General features: G+C 44.2%; 1 protein-coding gene and 1 non-coding gene across 2 annotated transcripts in view; both read left to right on the top strand.

Annotated features, from left to right (window-relative positions):
* RNF150 (ring finger protein 150) overlaps positions 1-17,018 on the top strand; it is a 297,671-nt gene extending 280,653 nt beyond the window's left edge. The window contains exon 8 of the mRNA XM_055085894.1: positions 16,912-17,018. Within this exon, the coding sequence (XP_054941869.1) occupies positions 16,912-16,983 (72 nt within the window). The 3' untranslated portion in view covers positions 16,984-17,018. The remainder of the gene's footprint in view (positions 1-16,911) is intronic.
* Positions 17,019-17,877: 859 nt separating this feature from the next.
* On the top strand, positions 17,878-18,008 carry LOC112065711 (small nucleolar RNA SNORA17). Its single transcript, XR_002892202.1, has one exon. It is a non-coding gene; the product is annotated as a small nucleolar RNA SNORA17 (small nucleolar RNA).
* Positions 18,009-19,234: the final 1,226 nt, after the last annotated feature.

Here is a 19,234-nt window from a genome sequence, read left to right as displayed (position 1 = left end):
GCACGAACCCGTGTCCCCTGCATCGGCAGGCGGACTCTCAACCACTGCGCCACCAGGGAAGCCCAGTTATCTATTTTATACATATTAGTGTATACATGTCAATCCCAATCTCCCAATTCATACCACCACCACCACCCCACCACTTTCCCCCCTAGAAGACATCATTTTCAACAATTAAGGGATACCTGATTTTGAACTACAACTACGTTAGAGCTATGTTGTTTGATGCACACAGCCAAGTCCAAGTATTTATTAAAACCACTAGCAGCGATGCGTCAGAGGAGGATCTGCTTGGGCCGAGGAGGGAAGACCAGGACTGCCTCTCAGTGGCAGCGGTGAGACAGCTGGCGCTCTGCAGGGCACCAGGCACTCTCGGCCCAAGCCTGCTTCTCTAAGGGGACTGCTAGGGGGCAGATGCAGGCTGCAGAAGAGGCCACTAGCTGGGTCTGGGGTCACTGGCATCTGGAAAGAGCCTCCAGTCAGGCTGAGGCTCTGAGGCTCCTACAAAAGCTGTCTCCAGCTCCCCAAAGAGAGGTGCCTTATGTTCTCACCAGGAAGCCTTCCCATCTGTTCCTCTCCCTGTAAAAATCAGCAGCCTGGATCTGAATGGCATCTCTTCCTTTTCACCTTCTCCCATTTAGAGAGCTCAGTTTATTTGTTTTCTAGTCTCATAAGAAAATATTTCTAAGAAGCCTGTTCACTAAAGCCTCTATTTGTTACTCAATCCAGCAGGGCGTGAAGCTCCCTGTTCAAAAGGAAACGTCATACCTCTCCTCTCTTTCTCCCATTGTGATGGTTAATTTTAGGTGTCAATTTAGTTGGGCCATGGTGCCCAGATATTTGGTCAGACGTTATTCTGGATATTCCTGTGAGGGTGTTTTTTTGTTTGTTTGGTGAGATTAACATTTAAATCCATGGAGGCCGAATAAAGCAGATTATCTATGTCAGTGGGCCTCATCCAATCATTTGAAGGCCTTAATAGAACAGAGACTGATCTCCCCAGAGCAAGAAGGAATTCTGCTAGCAGACTGCCTTTGAACTTGGACTGCAACTCTTCCCTGAGATTCCAACCTGCCAGCCTCCTCTGCAGATTTTGGTCTTTCCAAACCTCCAGAACTGTGGGAGCCAATTCCTCAAAATCAATCTCTCTCTCTCTCTCCCTCTCTCATATATAGATATTGATATATAAAAACATATCCTGGGCTTCCCTGGTGGCGCAGTGGTTGAGCGTCCGCCTGCCGATACAGGGGACATGGGTTCATGCCCTGGTCCAGGAGGATCCCACATGCAGCACAGCGGCTGGGCCCGTGAGCCATGGCCGCTGAGCCTGCGCGTCCGGAGCCTGTGCTCTGCAACAGGAGAGGCCACAACAGTGAGAGGCCCGGGTACCGCAAAACAAAACAAAAACAAAAACAAAAACATATCCTGTTAGTTCTGTTTCTCTGTAAAACGTTGACTAATCACCCATCTTGCCCTGTTCCAAACGTTCCCCTTCTGGTTATGAGGTTTAGAAAAACATCATTCATGTTCAGTTTAGGGCAAAAAAAACCCCATTAAAATAGGAAAAAAAAAATGTAGGATGCTTTGTAAGCTAAAGGTGAAATTCTTAACAAAATCCAACAGTTATGATAATCTACATGCTAAATAATATAGCATTAAATCTCATAAGAAAAATAGCAGAAGAAAAAATAAAGAAAAATTTTAAAAAGGAACATAACAGAGGGTAAAATAAGAAAAAGAAAAACCAAAAACACCACCGAAAAAACAAAACAAAAGAAAATCGCCGTGGAGGGACCTAACTGAAAGCTTAAACAAGGTCTGCTGAGCTAGCCTGGTGTCCTACCTCCGAATGGCTCCTCATAACCGAGGCATGGAGGTGTGATGCGGGAGGAAAGGCACCCTCCCAAGTCAACAAGTCATTTCCAAGAACCAGTTTTGGGCCCAGCACTGGCCTGGACCTGCCCATGGAGAACACAGTGCAAGGAACCCGTTCACTCAAGTCTTCTCAAGGACGAGGCTCACCACCTGAGGTGATGGGTCAAGACAAGTTACGAGGGTGTGTGGTGTGGGAGAGACCCCAAGTCCCACAGGAGTGTAGAGAAAGGAAGGGAGAAGCCCCTGGCCCGGGGTTGCAGAGGCCGCTTTCTTAGAAGAGTCAGCACCGAGCTGTGCCTTGAACAATGGGTTGGGTTCGAATGTGAGGAGAAGAGCCACTTTCCTGTGCAGCAGAAATTCACACAACGTTGTAAATCAACTCTACTATGCTTCAACAAATTAAAAAATAATAATACTAGCCACCTCACAGTGTTATTGTTAAGGATACATAGCACAATGTATATAAAACACCAAGCCCGGCACTCGGCACAGGGAACTTTGGTCAACAAGTGTTGATTGTTATTAGCTGTTATCTGCAGAGGAAAAGAACTGAAACCTCTAAGAGGAAATGGACAGAGCCCAGTTGCAATGCTCTTCTGATGAAGTGTTCATGACCTTGCAACTAAGTAGAGGAGTTTGAGAAATAACCTCCTCAGTTATGCTGCAAATGTTCCTTCACAAACATCAGAGTTATTTCAGGAAGCAGGGGAAAACAACTCCCAATCAGCAAGGACTGGACACTTGAGCAGGAAACTAAACAAAGGGAAATAGCAAATATATCTTAAAATGCAAATAAACAGTATCTGCAATAATGCAAAATGAATTTATAACCATCTCCATGAAATGGGGGAGAAATCCTGAAAAATGTCTAGCAAGCAGGAGGTTCTACAGGCAATTAATTGTCCTGTGCCCTTTAATTTAGGCCACGTTTAATGTCTGCAATGGACTATTTAGTAAGTGTGCCTTCCATTGTTTGAGTTTAGAAAACGTGACATTTGTAAGTTCCTACAAGGTCAGTTCCTCTGTCCTATTTTTCCCCTAAGGCCTTTAAGTTACCCAACCGTGGAATTTCTTTCTATATCATTTTTAGGCTAAGTTTCAGGAAATTAACTTTTAAGTTTGGGGGAGGAAATTCTGTTCTATTATTGGTTACTACCTAAGTGATTGTTTATTCCCAGTGCATTTAGCTGCCACCAGTTACACTTAAGTAATAGGGAATGCTGTTTCTATCTACAATCTTCCCTTTGCCAATATCAATGTCTGGCCTTTGGCCTTTGCACCATGCTAATAGCTCTCAGCTTCATCTTTGGTCTTAAATAAGCAGTAGCCCCCATTTTCACTTACCAGCTATACCTGCAGGTAGGTGGATATTCTACTACCACTCAGGCACACCAGGACCCAAACTGAACCTCCCAGCCTCTGCTCACCAGCCCGCCTCCTATGCCGCCTAGGTCTCCAGTCTCCAGGTGGGAAATCAGGACTGCCACATACGACTGCTGACTGGACAGGAGCACTTGTCCTATGGGCACTGCAAGCCAGCCTGGTGCCCAGAGGTGTGGCTTTATCCAGTTCTCATAAAAGCACTGCCCAGGTTGTAATGGGCCTGTAGGACAATTGCAAATATCTTTATCGATGGAGCCTCCCTTTTTTGTGTGTCGCATCCAATTGGTTGCTGAGTCCTGGAAATTATACTTTCTTGTTAATTCCCACATCAGTACTCTCTGAAAAGCCCTGTTCAGGCCCTCAGTACTTCCCACCCTAGACACAAAATGCTTAATCAAAGGGTATCTAAAGCACCTCTGAAACGAATATAATATTGTGAATCAACTATACTTCATTAAAAAAAAAAAAAAAAAGAACCTCTAGAGAGTGTGAGTCAGTAGACCTGGGATGGGACCCTGGGCTCTACAGGTGATTTGGATGCACAGCTCTTGTTGAAAACTACCATGTTCAGCCCTCAGTCACCCCTCAACCCACAGCTGACAGTTCATCTTCACTGTGGAGATGATGCTGCTCCCTTGACCTTAAGGATGAAGTTTAGAATCAGAAGAATACTAAGCTATATACTCTTTTCTCTCAAAGATCACAGAAGGTAAGAATAATGAGGCAGTTGGAGAAAGTCTTGCTCTAATACTTTAATTAGCAGCTTGGTTGACCTTCTCGGTTGCCTAGGCATTTGCTTCTGAAGCTCCTCTCCATCCTTGCCATCACCATGCTCCATCACCTGGACCACCTGGTCCTCTGCGATAACTTCTAACTGGTCTCCCTGCCTTCCATTTTGCTTCTTACAAACCATTCTCTGCACGGAAGCAAGTGAAATCATTTTGGATGTAAATCCTATCAAGAGGCTAACCTTGTTTAATAACCCCCAGTGCTTTCCTAGTGCCTTGGGATAAAGTCCTACTCTTAACACATGTCCCTCTCTCTCAAAGCTGGACCTTCCCTAATCCCCCAGCCTCTCCGTGGCCTTTCTCCCTCTTGTGCTGAAGCTGAAGAACTTGATGAAGTTGTATTAGTTTTGTGCTTCTTATGTGTGCACCTTCAACACACTGTCTCCCACCTAGGACACTCTCTCTAACCTCTCCACCAGCCCATCCCTTTTCCATCTGACTTCACCACCATTCAGCTTTCAGCGTTCAACCATAAACACTTCCCCACAAGTCCCTCTTGATCTTTCTTTAGAATCCGCCCCTTTACCGCATGCTTAGATGGCGTTCCTACTTTTCTTATCACTGTATCATATTAATGGCTCCTTCAACGTCTGTCTCCCCCACTAGATGCAAACTCGTTGAGTGCAGACATCGTGTGTAAGTTTACCAGCACTCTATCACCATGCCTGAAGGTGACACATGGCTAGAGGGTTGAATGCATATTTACTAAAATAAAATGTTGTGATCAGCAGAGAAGTAAAACATAGTGGTCAGCTCTACTATGTCAAACAATTAAAGGAAGAGTGTGACATGTATTGAGCCATTACTCTGTACGAGACCTTTTGCAAGGGCCTTGGAAAACAGAAAGAACAAGATGAGTTCTCTGATCTCCAGGAGCTGACAATTTAATGGAGGAAATCTATGAGTAAATGAGTAATTATAATCCAATTCTAAAGTCTCTTGAGTAGAGGTCAGAAAAAGTGCTTATGGTTTTAATATCAACTCTGGAAGAAGTAGTGGCCTAAATGTCTAAAACAACGATTCTCGAAGATTGTTCCAAATTGTTCCATAGCCTTCCATTTTTATCCATAAGGGCTGCCTGTGTTCCTTTACCAGTTCCACTATTTTTCAGCTGTGTAATTTGAGGTAAGTTTCTTAACTTCGCTGTGCTTCAGAGTCATAATTCCTATTAATGCACTGTGGTATTTAGCACAGTGCTTGCCACATAGTAAGGGCTCAAAAATGTGAGTTTTCATCATTATTATTACCAAGACTTCCTAGTTACAGTAAGCCTCCAAGTATTCATAAAATCAGTGTTTGTAGTGAAAATTAGTGTAGTCTACAGTGTACTAAGGACTGTAATTCAGTAGACGGCTTGCTATGTAATACCTGTTAACGTATCAAATTTCCTCTTGCCCATGCACCCCCATAAGTGTGGGTTGGAATTCCTGATGCTTTCAGGAAGCACATCTTATCATCAGTGTTATTCTGAGATGGCTGTATTTTCTATTATGACACTTTTTTGTTCATGTAGCTACCAAGTCCCATTAGTTTAGCTTCACTGCTATCCACATAGTTTATTGTTGGTTATCTAATTAACTGAGGTTTGTTAAACAGTTGCATCAACTTTTTTTGTTGTTTTTTTGCTTATAACTTCCCTGTAAATATACTTTAAGCTAGGTAGACAGGGCGTTTCAAATTTAAATGATTCTACTTCTACTGTAAACACAAATGGACAGACAATCCTTCCACCTCTCCTTTCCCTCTCAGTTGCTCTAATAATATTTCACTGCTATTACTGGAATAACTAAATTCTTTAACTAGTAGAAAATTGAAGTGGGTGATGTAGGTGGGCCAAAGGGTCTCTTGCACTGCGATGAGCTGGGGCTACTCTGTTGCAGTGTGTGGGCTTCTCATTGCCGTGGCTTCTCTTGTTGCAGAGCGTGGGCCTAGGTATGCGGGCTTCAGTAGTTGTGGCTCTCGGGCTCTAGAGCACAGGCTCAGTAGTTGTGGCGCACGGGCTTTGTTAGTAACCCCAGCTCGCCGCAACTAGAGCAAAGCCTGCATGCAGCAACAAAGACCCAATGCAGCCAAAAAAAAAAAAAAGAACTGAGTCAAAAATCTTTAAGGTGAGAAACAAATGATTACACACACACACACACACACACACACACACACACACACTTAAAACACGTCCAGCACATAGAATGCACTATATAAGTATTACTATTACTATTATTATTTAGCACAAAATTTTTTGAACTTTTTTAAAAAATTGAAGTGCTTTGTTAGTAACCCCAGCTCGCCGCAACTAGAGCAAAGCCTGCATGCAGCAACAAAGACCCAATGCAGCCAAAAAAAAAAAAAAGAACTGAGTCAAAAATCTTTAAGGTGAGAAACAAATGATTACACACACACACACACACACACACACACACTTAAAACATGTCCAGCACATAGAATGCACTATATAAGTATTACTATTACTATTATTATTTAGCACAAAATTTTTTGAACTTTTTTAAAAAATTGAAGTGTAGTTGATTTACAAAAGTTTTCTAGTTGATTTTAAAGTTCTGGACTTAAAAAAAAAAAAAAGGCATCCTTTCTGTGGTAGGCAGAATAATGACCCCAAAGATAATCCAGGTCACAATCCCTGTATCCTGTGAATATTATCTTATAGAGGAAGGGGGTTTTATAGATGTGATTCAATTAAATATCTTGTGATGGAGAGATTATCCTGGAACATTCAGTTGGGCTGTAAATGCAATCACAAGTGTCCTTCTGAGAGGGAGGCAGAGGAAGATTTGACAGAGAAGAGAAAGTAGGAGATGTGATGATGACAAAAGCAAGATTTGAAGATGTTAAATTGCTGGCTTTGAAGCACGAGGAAGAGGCCATGGACCAAGAAATGCCAGCAGCCACCAAAAGCTGCAAAAGGCAAGGAAACATTTTCTCCCCTAGAGACTCCAGATGGAGCACAGCCCTGTGGTACCTTCACTTTAGCCCAGAGAAACTGATATTGAACTTCTGGCCTCCAGAACTATCACACTAAATGTGTGACATGTTAAGCCACCAAGTTTGTGATGATTTGTTACAGCAGCCATAGGAAACTAATACATGCTATTTTTTTTCTTTAAATCTTTTAAAAATATTTTATTATGTCTTACTGGTAACAACCACAAAACTTTTAAAAATTAATGGAAGCAAGATTGAGCTGTGAGAAGAAAATTCAGAACAGGTCTCAAATTGGAAAAAATTCTACTCTTTTCTCTTTCTCTATAAAGGTCCTAGAAATATTTGGGGGAAAAGTCTCAAATTACAGTAAATGCTCTTTGGAGGGCTCAAGGTGGAGGAAGCAATGCAACTTTTCACTCCAAGAGGCATATACTTGTGTTTCTTTTTTTTTTTTTTTTTTTTTAAATCTCATAGTTTATTTCTTTATTTTTTAAAAAATTTTATTTATTTAATTTTGGCTGCATTGTGTCTTTGTTGCACGTGGGCTTTCTCTAGTTGCGGTGAGCGGGGGCTACTCTTCATTGTGGTGCACGGGCTTCTCATTGCGGTGGCTTCTCTTTCTTGCAGAGCACAGGCTCTAGGCACACAGGCTTCAGTAGTTGTGGCACGGGGGCTCAGTAGTTGTGGCTCACGGGTTTAGTTGCTCTGCAGCACGTGGGATCTTCCCGGACCAGGGCTCGAACCCGTGTCCCCTGCATTGGCAGGTGGATTCTTAACAACTGTGTCCTGTATTTGTGTTTCTGAGGTAAGACCAGTTTACACACTATAGAAGAATTTCATAGACTATAAGGGCTACACTTTCTTATTTTATTACGTTTTAAATTTCAGCTTTATTGAGGTATAACTGACATATAAAATTGTAAGATAGTCCAAGTGTACATTGTGGTGATTTGATATATATATATACGTTATGAAAGAATACCTCCATCTAGTTAACTAACATATCCATCACCTCACATATTTGTCTTTTTTATTTTATTTTATTTTATTTTTCCCCTTTGGTGAGAGCATTTAAGTTCTGCCTCCTTAGCAAATTTCAATTATACAATACAGTTTTATCAACTATAGTCACCATGCTTTATATGACAGTCTGAGACCTTATTCACCTGATAGCTGAAGGTTTGTACCCTTTTACCAACTTCTCCCTATTTCCCCCGCTCCCAACCCCTGGCAACCACTTTTCTGTTTTCTCATATAATACTTTTATTTAAGTATAAATGAAAGGTGTCTATGCCTAATATCTTTAAAGTACTACTGCATCCTATTATATAATTTGAACCTCACAACATAGACAGAGCGAAGAGTGTACCCATTCTACAGATGGGGAACTGATTTTTTCCAAAAGGAAAAAAGTGATGTACTTGCATCACGGAGCTAGCGGGAGGTGGCTGGAAGTCCGCTTCTGCTGAAACACTCAAGAACATGCGCAAAAGACGTGTGGCCTCCTGTACAGGGAGGAAGAGCACCTAATCTTATGGCGAAGAGGAAGGAAGTAGGAGTGCCTAAGCGGGGGCAGGGTAGCCAGAGACAGATTTTTCACTTCCACATTCTGCACGTTGATGGAAGTGAGGTGAAGCCTACAGGGCAGGCATAAAATAAAATGGAGATGTTCTGCCGGCCGAAGAGCCACGCCACACCTGGTCCCCCGCCTCCCCCATCTGCACCCCAGCATAAAGCGGAACCGATGTGCGCCTTTTCTGTGTCCCAAGAAAGGAACGGGAACTAACCTTGATTGGCTGCACACTGTGTGCTGGCACGTTGGCACGAGCTTTTTTACTTTGTTCTCAAGGACCAGGCTTCATCACAGCAGCTGTTTGAAAATTCAGGTCTGGAACCTGAAATTCTGAGTTTGGTAACCATTAGCATAGAAGGAAAACTTAACACCGTGACATCTCTTTTAAGAGAGGAAAGCAGGGGAATATAGTGTCAAATTGCTGGGGAGAAGTGAAAAATGATGATGCGGGGAAGGTTCAGAGTGTATCATAAAACCAGAGAGCCCCGAAGTCCAGCTGTTTTACGATGTGGGGTACAGTGGGGTAAGCAGATGACTTCATAGTCAGATAGTCTGAGTTCACTTGGATGTTCATTCATCTTATCAACGTTTATTGGGTACCTACTATATGCAAGTCTCTACGTTCATGGTGTTTACATTCAGGTGGAGAAAGACAGATGACAAACAGATGAATGAGCAGATCTTGCTGTGAATTCATTCATTCGTCCAACAGATATTGCAGTTATTTATTCCAGTTACCTAGGAGGTCAGAAAGGTAAGGAAGCACAGAGAGTGCAGAGATACTGGCCCACTGGGAGGGCTCTGGCTCTTACGAAGTGAGATGGAAGCCTATTGGTGGGTTTTGAGCAGACGAGTGATGTGATCTGACTAATATTTTAAGAGGATCACTTTGGCTGCTCTGTGGGGAGCAAAGAGACTTGGGCCAGAAGCAGGGAGATCAGTTAGGAGATTCTTGCAATAATTCAGGTGAGAAGCAAAGGCGAGTAGGACAGGAGGCAGGGGTAGAGGCTGTGAGAAGTGGTTGCAGCCAGGATATCTGTTGCAGGTAGAGAATACGATTTGCTGACAGTTTGGGTAGGAAGTGTGAGAAAAGGAAAGACATGGAAAGTGACTCTAAGGTTTTTCTTCGAGGGATCAGAAGAATAGGGTTGCCATTAACTGAAATGAGGAAGATTGCAGGAACAGCAGCTTGGGGTAAGGCAGGATCTGAGGGATCTGAGCTCCCTTTGGGGTAGAACTTCAGGGAGTTTGAGGAAGCTGACTGACAGCCCAGTGGAGATATTAAGTTGTCAGTCACAGGGTGGAGCTGGGGGCAGAAGTCCTGGCTAAAAAAATTATCGCTAAAAGGAACCATAAGGCAGGGTATGGGAGATAAAAATTGGTAAGTGTTGGGGATGCCATTATAGATCGGAGAATTAAAGAAGACCTTATCGAAAAGCTGATATTTGAACTGAGACCTGGGTGAAGGGAGGGAGAAATCCACGTGTTATCTGAGGGAAGATGAGTCTAGGCCGAGGAACCAGCACGTGCTCAGGTCTTAGAAGAGAGTGTACTTGGCCAGAAGAGAGTGTACTTGGCTAGAAGAGAGTGTACTTGGCTTTAGGAGCAAGAGCCAGAAGTTCAGTGGGGTGACCAAGAGACCACCTGGGCTCTGAAAAGGAGAGAGAGAGAGGGCCCACCTGGTAAGGGTATAAAATCAGAGAGGTGGGAAGGGATCACACCATGAGTTCAAGTCCTTGCTCTACCGCTTGGGCAAATTACTTACCTTCTCCCAGGTCCCTCTTCTTTATAAATAAGGGTAGTAACAGAACCTACCCACACAGGATCTTGAGAGGATTAAATGAGATAATGTTTATAAAGTGTTTAACACAGTGCCTGTAACATAGTTAACACTTACCAAGTGTTTACTATACACTTTTAAAAATGTCCTGCAGTATTTCCTGGAGGTACTTAGGGTTTGTGGTTGAAAAATCTTGTCCCACATGGAAGTTTGGATTTTGTCATTGGTGTTACACTCCTCAGTCTCTGTTTTGCTGGTCTGGTTGGTGGAGATGCCCATCTTGTAGCTTATCCTTTTTTTTTTTTTTTTTATAGTCACTTAAAAAAAATTTATTTATTTGTTTCTGGGCTGCATTGGGTCTTCATTGCTGCACGTGGGCCTTCTCTAGTTGCAGAGAGCGGGGGCTACTCTTCCTTGCAGTGCATGGGCTCTGTGCTGGGTCTTCGTTGCTGCGCACAGGCTTTCTCTAGTTGTGGCAAGCGGGGGCTACTCTTCGTTGCAGTGCATGGGCTTCTCATTGCGATGGCTTCTCTTGCTGTGGAGCATGGGCTCTAGGCGAGCGGGCTTCAGTAGTTGTGGCGCACGGGCTCGGTAGTTGTGGCTCACGGGCTTAGTTGCTCCGCGGCATGTGGGATCTTCCTGGACCAGGGCTCGAACCCGTGTCCCCTGCATTGGCAGGCGAGTTCTTAACCACTGCACCACCAGGGAAGTCCCTGGTAGCTTATCCTTGACAACCACAGCGGTGCATGGGCATGTTGGTATAGACAGGGAAATCTGGGAGATCCACAGTCACTGAACTGAATTGCAGATGGGTGACAGGATACTCACCCAACCCCTCCAGCTTCTCAGTGCTAACTCTGGAGTTTCCCTTCTGCAAGGGGCCACACGAGGGCAGGCAAGACATCCAGCCAAGTCACCCCACCCACATTCTGGTTCTCACTAAGTCACTTCTGGCCTCAGTTGACAATATCAGCCGTCACACTGACGCTCAAGTGGAACAGTGACCTTGGAATATCCTCCCCTGGGCCTTCCTTCAATTATCCTGAACTGGCATGGGAAGGGGATGGTTAGAGCTCAGAAGCTTTACTCTAGTTAAGTAGAGATGTAAGCAGATAGGGGAGGGGGTCCCTGGAGAAAGAGAACCAGACATGGCTTTCTTGACAGAAGAGAAGCCATTTTTGGCCTGAGCCATTTTGGGATCTCAGCCTGGGCACAAGGCTTGCCCTTGAAAAGGTCTCAGTGATTAACGATCTTAAGGGAACAAAAGAATGCAGAAACAAAGGACTGTTATCAGGCAAGACAAGTAACAATAGTAAAGATAATATATCATTTGTAAAGACTCCCAGTTCTGTTTCAATGGTAAAGATTAGCCTGAAGAGCTCAACCACCAGGACAGCTGGAACCTAAGGGATGATGACGTTGGCATTTCCTTTTTTTTTTTTTTAATTTATTTATTTTAATTTATTATTTTTGGCTGTGTTGGGTCTTCCCTGCGCGGGCTTTCTCTAGTTGAGGCGGGAGTGGGGGCTACTCTTCGTTGAGGTGCGCAGGCTTCTCATTGCAGTGGCTTCTCTTGTTGCCGAGCACAGGCTCTAGAGCACGCAGGCTTCAGTAGATGTAGCACGTGGACTCAGTAGTTGTGGCTCGTGGGCTCTAGAGCGCAGGCTCAGTAGTTGTGGTGCACAGGCTTAGTTGCTCCACGGCATGTGGGATCTTCCCAGAGCAGGGTTCGCACCCTCGTCCCCTGCATTAGCAGGCAGATTCTTAACCACTGCACCACCAGGGAAGCCCGACATTGACCTTTTCTGACCCTCATAACTTCAGTCAATGAATGCCTGGACTCTGTCAACTGACAAGCCCTTTCATTAATATGCATGTACCCTTAGCTTAAAACTTCCCGAATTTTGCTATTCAGAGAGACACTGATTTGGAAAATATCCCTGGGGTTCTTCTTACCTGCTGCAAGTAGTAAATCCTTCCTTCTCCTGATCTTTGGCTTGGTTGTGTCACCAAAACATAAATGCAGTTTTTTAGATAACAGAGCTATGTCGGGAAAATGCATTTCATTTCATACATCAAATATAATTTAAGACCTCCAGTGTAATATTTTGGTTACACCCTGTTACAAAAAGGATAGGCAGGAAGAACAGAAAAGGTTGAGGAAAGGAGAAAAGAAACAGCAAAGAGAAAATGAATTTTTATTGTCTTACCCAACATTTGAGTCAATCATTCAGGAAAAAAAATCAGATAATATGCTAATGATTATAATCTAGCCAAGGTCTATCACACACCCTCTATTATGCTTCAGATTTATCCTCTTAACCAGATTTATCCTCTGCCAGGAGAATCTGACCATTGCTCTTCCAATATTCAGTGAAAAAGAAAGATGAAAACCTGGGAGGAACGATAACAAGTCAAGGGCACATGGAGGTCAGGAGAAGCTGAATGCCAACAACACCCTGACTGTCAAGGATAAACAAAGCTGGAATCTAGTTCGAGCAGGAAGGGTAGATTTTATTCAATAGTAACTATTGCAATAGGGAAAAGAGTCCAGTGTGAACTGACTTCAACTTGGCTGAAACAAAAGGCTGGAGACCTTTCCAGACTGAGGTGTGCTCAGGAAATGCACTGGGGGCTGGGAAGGGGGTTGGTCCACGTGACTAGGCCATCTGGGGCTGTCTATTGGTGCTTACGCAGAGGAGAAACAAACTTCTCCAGGAGGCCGTGATATCAGTTAGGAAAGATACCCAGGAGCCTGGGAGCAGACACTGACCTTATCTCCTTGAATGTTTGCATCTCAAAGAGACAGCCCTCAGGTCCTTGAAAAGTCAGTTCTGGGTGGTATAAGATTCGTGTCTCAAAGGGGCAGAGAAAGCATTTGTAATTGCAAGCTTTCTAAAGTAACTGCTCGGTGGGAGGGTTCAGCAGCCTACCTGCCATTCCCAGTTTGGGCTGGAACAGGCAGTAAATTCTCCTGGCAACACTGAGCTTTTTCAAGCAGCAATTTTAAGGGGGAGCTGGAGTTACCCTTGGGACGTGGCCTTGAGCTGTTGGAAACTAAGCCAGTGTCTGTTCAAGTCTCATAGTGTGTGTGGGCCAGGGGGCAGGGTGGGGTGTGTGTTTGGGGGGAGTCTGCATTTTTATAGACCCAAGTTTGGGGTTTAGTCGAGAAGCTGTCTCGGAGGAGCCTGACTAGAGTTTGATCAAGGAGAGTCTTTGTTGCGACCCAGCCACAGAGTTTCCAAAGCTTTGATTTCCTCTCTTTAAGCCTATAATTTTATTCAGTGGTCTTGTGAGGAAAATATAAATAGATATTAAGCGGAAGGAAGGGATTAATTTTTTTAAAGATGAGAATAAGAGGAACTAGGAAAAACACCTTTGCATACATGTCTTGCCCTGTGGTGAATGTGAATTCGGTTCTAAGTCAGGAACCTTTGACTGCTCCCTGCAGCCCTTCCAGCTCTGAGACTCCCTGGCAGCTTTCAGTCTTTCATTCTACAAGGGTACAGAGTGTATTTCAGAAGATAGGGTGGCTCCAGTGCCCTCAAGTTGCCCCAAACTGTGATCCACAGAGCCAGTGGACCTATCTGGATGTTCAGCAGTGTTTCTCCGAGATAGCTTTAGTTCCTTCTGTTACCGCTTCCTTCCTTCCACAGCTCAGAGACCTCGGTGAATCTCAAATTGCCTCCATAAACTTAAAGAAGATGGTGGCACTGCCCAAAGTTGCTCTGTGATCCACAGAGCCAGTGGACCTATCTGGATGTTCAGCAGTGTTTCTCCGAGATAGCTTTAGTTCCTTCTGTTACCGCTTCCTTCCTTCCACAGCTCAGAGACCTCGGTGAATCTCAAATTGCCTCCATAAACTTAAAGAAGATGGTGGCACTGCCCAAGCTGGGCACCAGAAGCCAGAGCAGAGTGCCACAGTGGATTGGAACTGGCCTGAGGCCGAGATAATGAAACAGGAGGGAAGGGGGCAGGGCACAACCTTTAAAAGAAAGACATAGCCTATGACAAAAATTGGTTAGAACCAACTAGGTCCAAGATGGTGGAAGATTCGACTTCCAGTAGACCTTGAGCCTCATTATACACTCATTGTAATACATTAGCTTATGCGAAATGACACACCTACCAGTGCCATGATGGTTCTGAGGCTGACCATAAAAGGCCAAAAAAAAGTGGGCAGTGGCCCAATTCCTGGAAATCCCCACGCCTTCCCCAGTGGCGTTGGAATAATCTTCCTACTCATTAGCTTATGCAATTACCCCACCTGTAAAAACTAACCACCCCATGTTTCGAGGCCTCTCATCTTCTGAGATGGCCCACACTCTGTCTGTGGAGTGTGTTTCTCTCTAAATAAATCCACTTCTTACTTTGTCTCTCACTGAATTCTTTCTGCGACAAGAAGTAAAGAACCTGAGGTTCATTAAGTCCTGAGACCAGTTGTGTGATTACAATTAAAAGACAGTGGGTTCAACAGAGACACAGATGTAGAGAACAAAAGTATGGACACCAAGGGGGGAAAGCCGCAGGGCAGTGGTGGCGGTGGTGTGATGAATTGGGAGATTGGGATTGACACGTATACACTTATATGTGTAAAATGGATAACTAGTAAGAACTTGCTGCATAAAAAAAATAAAATAAAATTCAAAAATTCAACAACAGGGCATCCCCGGTGGCACAGTGGTTGAGAACCTGCCTGCCAATGCAGGGGACACGGGTTCGAGCCCTGGTCTGGGAAGATCCCACATGCCGTGGAGCAACTGGGCCCATGAGCCACAGCTACTGAGCCTGCGCGTCTGGAGCCTGTGCTCCGCAACAAGAGAGGCCGCGACAGTGAGAGGCCCGCGCACCGCGATGAAGAGTGGCCCCCACTTGCCGCAACTAGAGAAAGCCCTCGCACAGAAACGAAGACCCAACACAGCCATAAATAAATAATAAATTTTTTTAAAAAAAGTCCTAAAATATAAAGTTTAAAAAAAAAATCAACAACAACAAAAAAGACAGTGGGTTCAAGTCCCAATCTGGGTTGCATGGTTTCAGTAACACGTAAGAAAGAAGGAGTGAGAACCCGTTCAAAACAAACTCTGGGTAAAGAAAGCAAGAAAGAAGGAACAGGCAACTTGAAAAATGGCAAAATCCCCCTGGGGCTGCTGAGTTAGAGGAAGAGCCATCTAATCGGCAGGAGAGCCCAGAGGCTGGGAAAGAAGCCTTTCAAAGTACCTAGCACGCTCTTAAAGTAATCACAGTAAAACTCAGATAAAAACTCAAAGAGCTATTAAAAGGAAAAGCAGAGGACCATCCAGCAAATCTTCTAAGTAACGCAGTTTAGTCCTGCAGAGATATTTTTTTTTTTTCTGACTCTGGTTACAGATTCTGGCTTTCAATTCACTCAAATATATTCAATGTCAACCCAAACCAGTCTAGTCCCTCCTGGATCAGACTGTTTCCCAAAGTGAGTTCAATGGGATTTCTAGTTGAGATGAATACCTCTGGTTACTGCAGAATTATAAAAGGTTTGTGTGTGGGACTTCCCTCGTGGGCCAGTGGGTAAGACCCTGCGCTCCCAATGCCGGGGGCCCAGGTTCGATCCCTGGTCGGGGAGCTAGATCCCCCATGCATGCCGCAACTAAGTGTCCACAGGCCGCAACGAAGAGCCAGCATGCCCCAACTAAAGATCCCACATGCCACAATGAAGATCCAGCGTGCCGCAACTAAGACCTTTCACAGACAAAATAATAAATATTTAAAAAAAAGAAAAAAGTTCATGTGCGTTGCAAATCTCTGGATAGAAGATGGGCATTGTCTACCGTCTTTCCCAAACTCCATCTGAAGTATACTAAGAACTAAGTGCTAAGTGCATAGAATTACTATTCCAAGCATCAAAGCTGAAGAAAGTTGTCATCCATATGATTCCATGTACTCATCCTGTATTTTATTTCCTCCTTTCTTTTAAGGCAATGTCCTAATTCACTGCAGTGTGGAGAAATAGCCTCCTTAGAGAAAGATTGTAAAACATATGTGGAATCCAAAAAAATACAAACCAATGTATATGCAGAACAGAAATAGAATCACAGATATAGAAAATAAATAGTGGTTACCAGTGAGGAGAGGGAAGAGGGGAGGGGCAACATAGGGACATGGGATTAAGAGACACAAACTACTATATATAAAACAGGTGGGCTTCCCTGGTGGCGCAGTGGTTGAGAGTCCGCCTGCCGATGCAGGGGACACGGGTTCGCGCCCCCGTCCGGGAGGATCCCACATGCCGCGGAGCGGCTGGGCCCGTGAGTCATGGCCGCTGAGCCTGCGCGTCCCGAGCCTGTGCTCCGCAACGGGAGAGGCCACAGCAGTGAGAGGCCCGCGTACCGCAAAACAAAAAACAAAAAACAACAGGTAAGCAACAAGGATATATTGTACAGCACAGGGGAATATAGCCATTGTTTTTTAATAACTTTTAATGGAATATAATCTGTAAATCAGACAGAGAAAGACAAATATCCTCTCGTGTTTGACTTGTTTATTTTCTCCCAACCCCCTCCTCCTTCCTAGATTTTCCTTTTTGTGCTTTCTCCTAGGGAGAGGGCTCTATCCTCTACCTTGGTTCCTTCAGTGTGGCACCTCCACTCAGTATTCCCAAAGCCTGGTAGCCAAGGAACAAGCAAAGAATCTTCAGGAGGATAGAGGGGAGGTGAGAGGAATGTTGTACATGCGCTTAGATTTCTTTTTGCACTTCGACACACATAATCTCGTGGTCTTTTCTGAGAGTGGATGGCCAAAGGTACCAGAGCTATTAATGGAGCTTCTGCGAATGCCTGAGGCAGCAACAGAGGTAAGCTTTTTCCAGGTCCTACCAACCTGCTGGTTGAGGCCCCTGCAGTGCACAGAGAAGGGTGGGGAAAGGGCCGCGGTCCCCCTCCCCCGCTCTCCCTACTCACTTATCCCCAGCTGCACACAGACCACAGCTTCATCCCAGGGAGGGAAAGGCCACCCCCCACCTATCATCTCTCTTGAGTCTCCACCAGGCTGGTGGGAGGAGAAGGGGCACCAGGGATGTCTCCTCTGCAGCTACTGTTCACACAGAACAGGAGGGTCCCTCTCCTGTCTCACCCTGGGTCTCCAGCTAAGGTGATGTTCCGCAAACCCATCCTGTCTGTTGCAGGAGGAGTAGGGGAGAGAGGGTGGGAAGAAGAAACACTGAGATGAGATGGGGAAAAGCCAATTCTAGACCCTCATTTATGCTCCATCCCTTCCAGGGCACCCATATACTGGAAACGAACTAGTCATTGCCAACAGTGTCCAGAAGCCATTTAGTTTAATCCTTTATTTATATTTTTCTGACCTTTAGGGAATAATCTCACCCTATTTTACATAATTTTATTTTACTATTTTTATATTGATAGGATCCTTTAAAGTAATCTTTAACATTAGAAAATACAGTGAAGGTAATCTTAAGTATTATAATTTAACTCTCTGGGGAATAGTCATTCTTTAACTTTTCAATACACTATTTGATTATCCTTATCAGGTCATTTAAAATTTGTTCTGCTCCTAGAGACGTTGCAGATGTGGCTGCCGTGTCACATTTGTGTCATTAGGTGGCAGAGAGAAGAGAGACTTGTCTACGCTCAGTGTTCTGGCCTGTGGACGTCTGGATGATTGATAGTCTGACACTTGACAGAAAAGGACTTCCCTGGTGGCGCATTGGTTAAGAATCCGCCTGCCAATACAGGGGACACGGGTTCGAGCCCTAGTCCGGGAAGATGCCATATGCCACGGAGCAACTAAGCCCGTGCGCCACAACTACTGAAGCCTGAACGCCCTAGATCCCGTGCTCCACAACAAGAGAAGCCACCACATTGAAAAGGCTGCACCACAACGAAAAGTAACCCCTGCTCGCCACAACTAGAGAAAGCCTGTGTGCAGCAACGAAGACCCAACGCAGCCAAAAATAAATTAAATAAATAAATTTATAAAATAAATAAATAAGTAAAATTTGTTTATCTATTTTCACTTTGGAAACAGAAAGTGTTGTCTTTAGAAAGGAGCAGATACCAGTCTATGTGCCAAACCTGGGGACGTGCCTTCTCTTTATTAGCTGGCCTTCAACAGGCCCTTTTCGTACTTCAAAACAGATTGCCATGGTGATCTCGATAAAGACCTCACCCTAGTCACACAGGAAATACTGAACTCTGCATTTTGAACCATTCAGGTGGCTTAGGAGATGTTCAGTCAACTATCTCCAAAGAAGATCCACGGAAACCAACCAAATGATGTTGCCATTTTGTTTCCAAGATTATTGTCTCCATCTGAAGATTCTTCTATGTTCTCGGGCCAAACCTAAGTCATAATAGGCTGAGGGTCAGACCCAGAGAAGAGGTAGGCTGAGGAAAAGAAAAACGTAGCAACGTCAAACAGAAATGGGGAAGTGCATTCCTGATCGTGGGTCTCTAGCAGCTCATTGGCTTTAGGGGATGCCAAGCCAAGGACCTCACTCTTCAGATTTGTCAAAGTGGCAGGGGACCTGGGCTGGTCCTGGAAGAAGCCTCTTCATCCACAGCCATCATAGCTGACAGCTCCTTCAAAATTAAAGAAGAGTAGCAATGCATAAGGAGAAGCATGAATGAATTTCTTTATGTTCCACTAAAAAAAAAAAAAAAAAAAGAAAGATAACTGCCCTTATATTGACTGTCTTTTCTTATGAGTCTTCATTAGTTTGATAATTAAAGGTAACTTTTTAAAATTTAAGAAGTAGTATTGCAAATGAGCTTAAACACAAAACCCTATTCATCACTTTATTGTGATCAATAAATACTTCATGAATTTGTCATTACAAGAGTGAGAGTTTCCATCTTTTTAAACTAATCTTTTTGCCATGTTCACAAATCTTGAGTTAAAGGA

Source organism: Physeter macrocephalus, chromosome 7 (assembly GCF_002837175.3).
Source record: "Physeter macrocephalus isolate SW-GA chromosome 7, ASM283717v5, whole genome shotgun sequence".
Lineage (NCBI taxonomy): Eukaryota > Metazoa > Chordata > Mammalia > Artiodactyla > Physeteridae > Physeter > Physeter macrocephalus.
This window is presented reverse-complemented; position numbering and strand designations above follow the sequence as displayed.